Source organism: Fusarium tjaetaba (assembly GCF_013396195.1).
Source record: "Fusarium tjaetaba strain NRRL 66243 chromosome Unknown NRRL66243_c0000334, whole genome shotgun sequence".
NCBI classification, from domain to species: domain Eukaryota; kingdom Fungi; phylum Ascomycota; class Sordariomycetes; order Hypocreales; family Nectriaceae; genus Fusarium; species Fusarium tjaetaba.
The window spans coordinates 78,096-88,826 of record NW_023501530.1 but is presented as its reverse complement, the minus strand read 5'-3'; the positions used below and the strand labels follow the sequence as shown (position 1 = coordinate 88,826).

Below are 10,731 nucleotides of genomic sequence, written 5' to 3'. Positions count from 1 at the left end.
TGGCCGGTCTTTGGGTGGGGGATGTTACCCCGGATTTCGGCTTCTGCGTGTTACTCATAAACTCTTGCATTCCTCCCCTTCCTATATCTACCTATCTTCTTGTCTCTCGCTCTCTTTACCTATAGAATAAATTGCATCTTCACCTATTATACCTACTACCCCTACCTATTAACAAACATAACGGAATGGCCCCATTTCTGAATACGCCCATGGACACAAGAAATACCCACACCGATAGACGATAACCTCTTCGTGGAAATGGCTACTTGCAGTCTCAAGTCGCTGCGGCGGCCATCACTTAACCTCATGTCTGGAGCGAGAAAGAGGTCTTTTCGTTTCAATGGCCTCATCTCAAAACCTGCCACTCGTGGTTTGGCTACCGTCACCGCTCAAACAACACAGCCAGCTATGATGATCGAGGACCACAACACTAGACTGATCAACATGGGCTACAACTACAACTACATCGAACATGTCGAAAACCTCGAACAGTACCGCCTTGGAGGCTTCCACCCCGTATCCCTAGGTGAAACCATCAACAACCGCTACCTGGTCCTCAACAAGCTCGGCCACGGTGGATACTCAACTGTGTGGCTCTCATGGGACATCTTGAAACAGAAGTATGCCGCATTGAAGATTGTGCTAGCAGATTTCGGTGAAGACTCAACAGAGGTCGATGTCCTTCAGCGTCTGGAAGCCAAAGCTGGGAAGAAACATCCTGGAAGGTCTCTCATTAGACATGTCACCGACAACTTTCACTTCGATGGTCCCAATGGAAGACACACCTGTCTGGTTAACGACCCGGCGATGATGTCGCTATGCCTTGCGAAGGACGCCTCTTTCACAAGACTCTTCCAGCCACGGACTGCCCGAGCCATCGCCGCTCAGGTTGTGCAGTCCATCGCGTATCTCCATGAAGGCGGTGTTGTACACGGCGACCTCCACCTCGACAACATCTTGCTCCAGCTTCCGGACCGAATCAAGCGATTATCACCAGATCAACTTCATGAGCGACATAGTCATCCAACGACAGTCCCTGTGACGAGACTCGATGGCCTTCCTCTTGACGAGAATGCACCCCGAAACGCTGTGCTGCCAATCTGGCTTGGTCAAAAGAGCGAGGATGTAGCTCTGGCAGATGCAAAGATCTTACTGGGCGATTTCGGCGAGTCCTATTTACCAAGTCAAGAAAAGCGACAATATTCCAACGCTCCGATTCGCTACCGGGCACCCGAAACTCAATTCCCCGATGTGTGTCAACCTCTCTCGTTTAGCTCCGATATTTGGAGTCTTGGCTGTCTCCTCTGGAACGTCGTCGGACAGCGCCCGCTATTCGACGCCTGGACCCTCTCAGAAGATGACATCCTCCAAGACCAAATTGATCTTCTTGGTGAAATCCCAGAAGAGTGGTCTGCCTACGGCTCCAAGCGATCAGAGTACTGGGTCGAAGACGTCGAAGAAGAGGCGTCCACACAAGCCACTACTCAGGGCGGTTACACATGGGATGACCGCTTTGAGCGCTGCGTGCAACAAGGACGAAAAGAGAGCGGCATGAAGCCCATGTCGAAGGATGAGAAGGAGGCTTTTATTGATATGATGAAGAAGATAATCACTTTCCGCCCTGAGGATAGGATAACAGCTAAAGACCTACTGGAGTCACGATGGATGAAACAGTGGGCATTGCCGGAGCTGAAGAAGCTTGCGGCTTCATGATTGATGTTAAAAATGGGATTGGCATTCTGAATTAGCGAGTTTGGGAAAAGCGTTTACTTATATGGATCATAAATCAGATTTACTTAATACCAATTGATGTATGCTTATACTTTTCATAACTGCGGAAACTGGGCGATTGCCATCAACTCTCAAATTTGTAAGTCGCCGGTGAATCATGTTCTTGTGGTCATCGTATCTTTCACATATGCCAAACGGAACTATACATACCTAAATAATTCGTACGGCCAAACTGATGGTGAAACAAACAATGTCCCTACAAAGCACAAAGACCAAGTAATTAATTCCTGCAAACGGGGAGGTTACAGGCAAACCTGTCTATATTTGGTTGAGAGCTTGGGCTTGATTCTACAAGCTCATATCATGCCTTAGTTTCCAACCTCTATGGCGCATAACTCAAGTCAAGCAAACTCGAGTAAATCACAACGACTAGAAGCCTGGAAGAAAGTGACAGACGATATCGAGATCAGCTTGGAGTAAAATTAAGCACAAACTTGCACTTGGAGTGACGTATCTTAACAATATTTGCGAAGAACCTCGTGTATAAATACTACCCAAATGACTGCTTTATTCTTCTCTTTATCCACAATTAATTATTGTGATATATTATACCTTGCCTTCGAACTAGTACTTCTATATTTCATTTTGCCAATATGGCGAAATGTTCTATGCATGCGAATTCTGTATTATTCAGAACATCACTGCCATCTCGCAGGACCGGCCGAATCACTCAATTACATATATTATCATCACTTCACATAACAAACCGAGGAGACAGAGTCATAAAGGAAGGGAACATCTCAACCAAGGCTTCCTCCCTTGACTACTTTCACCAAGGCTTGGGCTCCGGCCAACAAGAATATCCTTAGAAGTCCTAAATTCTCTCTCGCAACAAGCCCCGAGCCCTCATCAGTGTAACAAAGATGTTTAGCTACAGATCTTCATCTAAGTTTTCAAATGAAGCGGAGGCAAAACCGAGATCGAGAAGATCCTGACGACTGATTTCTACCCTCGATACCACATTCGACCACCAGCTTTTAGATACTCTCAATGGTAAGAGTTACTTCACCAAGGACGTGGCCTATACCACTGGTATGGAGCTGTGGTTCAGAACAGACTCTGCGTGTTCTTTGTTCTGTTCTTCATACAATTACGTTGTCGATTACTTGGCACTCAAATGGAATACTGACCTTGATCTTTAGAGGTATCGGCAATATATAGCCTCATCCATCCACACACAGAGTTCTTTTCAACTTTGGCGTGGTGGAAGGCCACTTCATAGCAGAACCATTTCATACCAAGCGACTTCAATACCCAGAACAATTTTATGAGATATAGAAGCCGGCAAAGCGAGAACATGTATACTTCTAGGCCCGACTTGCGAATTCTAACCTCGCCACTAATAGCGAACGGTTCATAATGATCATCAAGACTCTGAAGGAAAAGCCTAAAGATTTGAGACTCTGACTAGGTCCATGTGAAAACTTTCCCTACGAAGCGCTAGCTTCAAGTCGTCCAACAAAAAGCACTCCAACATCTTCCAAATACCTTCTATAAGATCCCACACATCCTCATATTCCCAGATTCTTTTATGTAAGCGGACTATGTCAAGAGCGAAGGGAGTTTGGCTAAAGGCGCCATTGACTGATGCTCTGCAAAAAAGAACAACTCTCATTGCTTGAAAGCAGACCAAATGATACCTAAGAACATTTAGAGCACCGCGCATCTTCATTTCGATGTTTTTACATAATCAAGCAAGCTTCATGACAAGCCCATTGAAAACCACTTCAAACGATATGCTACAACACAAAAGCAACATCATTGAACCCCCGGCGCGTCGATCATAGGCTGTATCGAGACCGTCGTCGAGTATCACACCTATGGAACCTGATACAACAAACTGATTCAATTGAACTATGCTCGGACAACTTATCGTAGGAACAGCGGGTTCTTAGGCATTTCTCTTCGTCTTACTCAAGCTCGTGGAAGTGCCGGTTTTATACCTGCAGGCGAAAAACGGCTACAGGTCAGATTTGGTGTTTCTTGTAGCTTAGACCGAATACAGTGTCAACCAATGCGATAGGGTGCCTGCAAGCAGAAGATATTTGGTACAAATTATAGCTGGTTATGTTCAAACGCATTGTATCACTTAGTTATCTTTCCTATCTACGAAGTAGGGAAACTCTTTGGTTCAGGGTGCATTCAAATATAGATGATGATGTTTGAGAAAGTTTATTCAATGCCATCAACTATCGGATCTCATAGCCGAATGAAAAAGGGTTATGATATTAGACCTCACTTTAGGTCATTTTACCCAAATTATTGCCATCTATCTTGCGGTCTATGCATACCAGCTCAGTCCCACGACATACCATCATCGTCGTACCTAAACAACCTCAGAATCGCTGACGCAACTTGCTCTCCATCATGGTCCAGATCCGCCGTCTCAGCCGCTCGATCCGCATGCTCAAGATCCTTGATCCCACCACTATCAATTCTCATCTGAATCTGTCTCTTGACCATGTCCTCGTCAAACGCCAGATGCGCCTGAGATGTGAACAGTCGGTTGGGGATGTACAATCCCTGAATGGATGTGTGATTACTCGTACCCCAGACGTGGACATCAGTGTCGGGCTCGAGAAGGCCGTTTGATGACTCAACGGAGGGGGCTTCGAGGACCTGATCTTGGTGCATTTGATGGAGGTAGACTTTGTCATCGTGTGTACGGAAGAGGCGCTTGCCTACTGGCGTCAGAGTGATCGCATTGTGACCAAGTTCCCAGTCGTTTGTGGGTGAAGGGCCGACTTTGCCTCCTAGAAGACGGGAGAGAACCTGGTGGCCAAAGCAAACGCCCGTGAAGTGAAAATCGGGACGCTTGGTCCATAGTTCTAGAAACAGTGAGTTTACATCCCAAGAGAGAAATAATGAGCTACTCACGCTTCAAAAGATCGAGCAAGTCATGAATCCACTGGTTGTCGCCATGCGCGTCATACATACTGCCCGTAATGAGCAGCCCATCGTAACCCTCAAACTCCTCCACTTTGGGCATGCGACCACCCTCTTCTGTCACGACAAAGACCTGCTCTGTCTCAACGCCCAGCGGAGGATGATGCTTGCTTCCAGCCTCTGAAAAATGGCGATGCAGAATCTCACCAAACGAACCGCGCTCGGTTTGAGTGTCAGGATGAGGAGTATCGGTCCCGAGAACAAAGACTTTGACGACTTGTGCGTCGATTGTGGGCTTGTAATGTTGGCCCATGCTGCTCGCTGTTGTATAGAGCTTTTGTAGTGGTGAAGGTGTAAGTGTGCGAATGTGAGGTTGTATGCAGGGTTTTGGAGGGGCAGTGAAGCGTGGGAGATACTTTGCAGCGTTGGATGTATTTAAACGGCAGGACAACGACCGAATTCCAGTTTTGAACATTTTCTAAAATATTAGAATATGCAATTGTACAAGATTTTTTTCTTGGACTCTGATATTAGACTTGATCTTTTCTTCGTCTTGACGTCAGCTAAGACTCTTGACAACGGCGAACTGGGCGAGCCAAGCCCGTGATGACGGCAGCGGGTCATGAATAGTGGGTTTTGAGGCGGCTTCTCGATGCTGATGTTCTGCCTGCATCTGCGGTACAGGGACAGGGTGCACATCTTTCCTATTGCATGTAACCTGCTGTCAGAGGTATTTGTACCTGTAAATCAGGGGATTGGTAGGGATCTCTGTTCCAATGGGAGTGAGATGGAGTTACCAATTGAGGTTCTGACATGGGGGCACCCACCCACACTCAAGCTTGGCTAAGAACAAGCATACCAAATAACCATGATACTCTATTCTAACAATGAATGCTAAATTCGATAAGCATTTACAGTTTGCTCTCTTCCTCCGCTCCCCAGTAAAATGTACTAATCTCAACTCCAACATACTCATCGTTGTACTTTCTCGTCTCTTCTCCCTCCCTTGCTGCTCCCGCGCACACAAGCAATGGCATAAAGTGTTCTCCTCCATTAGGCGGGTGCATCATATCAGCATATGGAAATTTCCTCCAACCCTTGAGAGCCCTCCACCGCTCATTTGTGTCCTTCTTGAGTGTAGCCTCAGTCAATGTGCTGTTCCATTCATCAGACAAAGTTCGGAATTGACGTTGCTGTTCAGGGCCCGAACTACCCAGCATCATCATGGCGCGAATGTTATGAAAGCTTGCAAACCCTGAACCAACGACGGCGATATTATTGGCTCGCAGTTTTCGCAGTGCTGCGCCCATACGGAGATGTTCCTCAGGATCCTCTGACTCAAGGACTGAGACCTGGACTACGGGGATGTCGGCTTTGGGGTTGACGAGCAGGAGCGGAATAAAAACTCCGTGGTCCCATCCTCGCTCGTCATCCAACTCAGGTGTGAGACCTTCTCCGCGCAGAGCATCGGCGATCTCGTTTGCGATCTCTGGGTGTCCTGGCGCTGGGTACTTGAGAGAGTATGATTCACGAGGGAACCCGTAGTAGTCATAGAGCAACTTATGAGAGGCGCCAGATGAGATGGTGGGCTTTGCCGTTGACCAGTGAGCAGTGACGAGGATGATGGCTCGGGGTTGATCTGGGGTACCAAGCTTGAGGATCTTGGGGACGCGGTTCTTTAGGGAGTAGACAATGCTTTCATGTTTAGGGTCACCGAGAACAGGCATCGGGCCTAATCGTGTCAGCTATATCGGTAATCGAGGCAGATCATATGGTGTTGACTTACCACCGCCATGGGATAGCGCAATTACAGGGGCAACCTTTGACATGGTGGATGAATGTGAATGTCTTGAAAACGACTTGAATAAAGATGAGGACAAAGTTCTTCGTGCAATAAGAGGCCAATTCCACATGAACTGCTATTTGTTGACTGCTATACTGTACTGTACTTTATAGGATTCTACTGTGTCTAGCTCATTCATCATGGCGGGGTCCTCAAGCTATTTATCCTCTTGCCCCATGATAACGGGGCCATCATGGCTTGTGGAGCATTTTCCCTTTTCCGCGTTCTACTTCCGAAAACCTCTGCCGGAATCGACGAGATTCATGAAATCAGCCAATGGAATCGCTCTTGGTCATTACCCGCGCGCGATGCTCCAGTTTGTTCCCGCGCGTCACTGTTTGTAATCCCCGCTTCCCGAAGGCTCGGCTCCCACTGTATTTCTGTTGGCGATGGCCTCATCTGCGAGTTGCCACTCATATTATAAATCTACCACAATATTCATATCAAAGGAGATGAGAAAGGGTTTATTAATGGCATATGCTGTACTCAACTTCGTAATGTTGGATTATGGAGATTTTAGTAAAGTTTAGGTAAAATAAGAGAAATAAGACTGACGTCTTTGCGCAACTTCTTACTCGACTCTCATATCTTGACCTTGGTAGTGAACTTCATGGAAACCATCTCAATGATGATTTTTCTGGATAAGCGCATGTATTCATCCAATACTTAGTCGCGACTCGTACGCTATCAAAGATACACCTAGATAAACACAGATACATCACCCCTGCCATGCCCAACAGCCTTGATTCTCGATCCAATCTCAAGAGGGCTACCCTCGGTAACCATAAAATGGCCAGAGTCCTTGGCTGATTCTTCATTCGCCCCAAGGATCTTGTAAATGTTGCTACTCACAAGATCAATGGCCTCCTTCTCATTTAATCGTCCACCTCCATTCTTGAATGCAGTGCCAGCTGCAAATCCCAAGTCACGGAGCTCCCAGTCTTCTTGCAGTCCAATCGCAGCAACTACGCCTGCGTCAACCAAGGCATCTATGGTTGTACCATTGGTGAGTGGCGCACCGGTCAAGGCGCGGCATGAGTCCCAGCTTTCGCCCTTTGCCTGCAGCGGCGACAGGATGACTCCAACACCAGCCTCCCCAAGTTCCTTGGCCACCAGGTGAGCCTCAGCACCACCAATGATGGCAAGTTTGAGACCACCAGCTCTCTTGCTTGAGTCTGCTACTGCGAGGACACCCTCGATCTCGGACTTGATTCGAAGAGCTGTTGCAATGCCATCTGCACTGTTGATGGTGAGGGCAAGAACTTGCTCGCCACTGATAACCTTCTTGAGATACGCCGCTTCTGAGAACGGATTGCTCGCAGGTTGCGGAGTTGTGGCAGCCGTAAGGAGTTTGTTTCTCAATCCACCGAAAGCAGCTGAGTAGCTGGTTGAACCTCTGACGTTCAGATCCAGAGTGTAGTGAACCGCCAGGTCGGGAGCAAAAACTGCACCTTCTTCGAGGGTCGTCAATGCTGAGGTTAGGAATCCGACGCTGGTACCGAAATGAGTTGCACCACCTACAAAGACTGGTGCTGAGACGGCCCTGGTGACTCCATATCGAGAGGCAACATGCAACTTCTTAGAGTCGAGAGCAAGACCGTCGATAGCCCGAGAGAAGATCAACGGGTTCGGTCCGTTGTTAGTTGCGTCCTCAGCATCAATCTCGCTAAGACCCAGAGTACCACCTACAGCTGTGAAGGATCGAGTCAAATAACCATTATTGAGCGCAATGGTCTTTGCGCCAGTTGAAGCCACAGCTTGGAACTCCTGGTCGCAAGTGCCAATGCAAGAAATCTTGCCGTTGTGGACGACCATATTTACCGGCTTGTCTTGAGACTCGTAAGTCTTCTCATCTTCAAGGAATACCTTCTTAACGCCAGTGAAGAGTACAGTATCGAGCTTGGATGGCTCCTCAACAATCTCGGCAGGCTTCTCGACAGATGCAGCGGCTTCTTGCGATTTCATAAGCTCAATAGGGTCCTCGAACTGAGCTGTGCCGTCAATCCAGACTTGCACAGGAGTTGCGCCAACACTGAGAGGGTCACTATCCCAGACAGCAATGTCAGCATCAAAACCAGGCTTGACTTTTCCTAGGCGCTTGCCCAAGCCGAGTAGTTCAGCGGGAGCAGATGTCACGCTGGCCAGCGCGACGTGGTAAGGAAGGCCGTAATGATAAGCCTTGGCAGCCTCAAAAAGGACATGCTGTGCGTTGATGACAGGGTTGTCGCTGACATACACTACTGTGAGGTTGTTCTCGTGGAGGATCTTTCCAGCATACTCAGAGCCAATGTATGCTTCGGTCTTGTAAAACATGTTATCAGCGAATAGAGCAGATGCAGGAGGACGTCCGCCCCAGGTTCGCTTGAGGATCTAACAAAAGTTAACATGAGAAGCCTTTCTAAATAACAGGATCTTACCTCTGGAACCAGATACGTCTGGTGAGCATGATGGAAGGCTCGGACAGGGAACTTGAACTCGTTGGTGTGATCCACCATAGCCTCCAAGTCGGGGATCGTGTAACAATGTGTGTTGATATGAACCTGACCACGAAGCGCAGCAGTGAGAGCCTCCCAGGCAATCTCGCCAGGAAGATACTCATCCAAGGACTCAACACCCTGAGACTCAGCCTTAGCACACCAGTCATCCTGCTTCTGGATCAAATCCCTTGCTTGCTCAAAAGCGTGGCGGAACTCGTAGCTTTCACCCATTCGGCTAAATGGCCTGTTTCCAACCCGGCCATGAACACGCTTCGCGTTCTCACCACACGCCATCTTCATGTATCGCCAGTTGCGGTCTGGGTCGGCGAGCAAGTCCACTGCGCTGATTTCCTTACGGCCATCAGGTTTGCCAACTGCGTGCTTGATGACATAGGCCTCTCCGCCAATATTGTTGCCGGAACCAGGAAGGATCAGAGAAGTTGTAACACCGCCTGACTTGATGACTTCGATTTGAGGATCAAGCGGGAGCAATGAGTCGATAGCTCGAGCCCAAGGGGTGATGTTATCCGACATCTCATTGCCATCTGAGTTTCCCTCCAGAGAGGGCAACGGGTAGACACCAGCGTGGCTGTGAGTGTCAACAATACCGCTGGTCAGTCGACGACCATGAGCTTCGTAGATAATTGTGTCATCAGGTAGCGAAGCAGTCTTGATATCCTTCTCAACGCGTTGAATGAGACCCTTTTCAAGAAAGACATCACCCTGCACCCACTCCCAGCCCTTGCCAGCATACGCATCCTCTTGGCTGGTTCCCTCGGAAGGTTCACCAATCCAGATAGTAGCGTTCTTGATCAAAGTGGGCTTGCCGCCGTCGATATAACGAGCATTCTTATCTCGGCCGAGACCCGGCGGGTCTTGCGGCTTGACGCGGAACTTCTTACACGTCTCGAGATCTTCACTGAGTTTTTGGATAGACAAAGTAGTCTTGTTTCGCGGTGCGAGTTGTCGCCATTGAGCAAAGACAATGAATGTCAAACAGGCTAGAGCAAAGAGCCTGATACCGCGCGAGCGACGCAACAACCGTCTGTTCCGCTGTTGACCAGGATGAAGGCCAACGGGCGCTGGAAGCGAAACGGAGCTGTAAGGCGGAAGTTGAGCCTTTTCATCCATTGTTGCTTTTTAGTGTGAAGCTTCACAATGTCAATGAATTGGGGCCTACAAGATATGAAAGATAAAAGAGGAGATGAGAGCTTTGGAATGAAGATTCCGTCTCGTCACTCAGTGATAAGACGTACTTCGCAAGCCTCGGCTGGGATCTCCCAGTGATTGGTCTCCACTATGGCGAGCTATCTACGGTGGGTAACACAGCTACAGGGGACCCCAAGCTCTGCCCTCAAATAAAACTCATACACAACAGCCAAACTGAATGATGCATAGCATGATAGCTAGGTCTTCAATCATGCGGTTGTGAGCTTGCCAAATACAAAGTTACATAGCAGTCAACGGTAAATTAAACTGGATATGTTGCTTCTTCAGAGTTGGTGCCTGAGCTCTATAATCTCTTGGCTGACGATCTTTCATTCATGGCGAAGGCGAAGTGCTCATCTTATTGTCACCTCACACTTTGAGACAAATACACTCTGGAACTTTTGTTTATCATCTTCCTTCCGAACAGCGGTGGGATTCGCAGTCATAATCGACAAAATTGATTCATAATCAGTCTGAGCCTTCGTTTGAGCTTCCTACTTTAAACGATCCAGGCAAAAGAAAAGT

At 48.0% G+C, this 10,731-nt stretch overlaps 4 protein-coding genes across 4 annotated transcripts; 1 reads left to right on the top strand and 3 right to left on the bottom strand.

Moving 5' to 3' along the window:
- Positions 1-258: 258 nt before the first annotated feature.
- On the top strand, positions 259-1,713 carry FTJAE_12437 (CMGC SRPK kinase; the record flags this gene model as incomplete). The annotated part of the gene is made up of 1 exon (XM_037345482.1): positions 259-1,713. The coding sequence occupies one exon, from the start codon at positions 259-261 to the stop codon at positions 1,711-1,713; it is 1,455 nt and encodes a 484-aa protein (XP_037200548.1).
- Positions 1,714-4,086: 2,373 nt separating this feature from the next.
- On the bottom strand, positions 4,087-4,990 carry FTJAE_12436 (glutamine amidotransferase; the record flags this gene model as incomplete). The annotated part of the gene is made up of 2 exons (XM_037345481.1): positions 4,087-4,619; positions 4,669-4,990. 2 exons carry the CDS (start codon positions 4,988-4,990, stop codon positions 4,087-4,089), a joined length of 855 nt encoding a protein of 284 aa, XP_037200547.1.
- A 598-nt stretch (positions 4,991-5,588) lies between these two features.
- On the bottom strand, positions 5,589-6,506 carry FTJAE_12435 (uncharacterized protein; the record flags this gene model as incomplete). Its single annotated transcript, XM_037345480.1, has 2 exons — positions 5,589-6,409; positions 6,464-6,506. The coding sequence occupies 2 exons, from the start codon at positions 6,504-6,506 to the stop codon at positions 5,589-5,591; spliced, it is 864 nt and encodes a 287-aa protein (XP_037200546.1).
- A 713-nt stretch (positions 6,507-7,219) lies between these two features.
- On the bottom strand, positions 7,220-10,128 carry FTJAE_12434 (uncharacterized protein; the record flags this gene model as incomplete). Its single annotated transcript, XM_037345479.1, has 2 exons — positions 7,220-8,890; positions 8,938-10,128. 2 exons carry the CDS (start codon positions 10,126-10,128, stop codon positions 7,220-7,222), a joined length of 2,862 nt encoding a protein of 953 aa, XP_037200545.1.
- Positions 10,129-10,731: the final 603 nt, after the last annotated feature.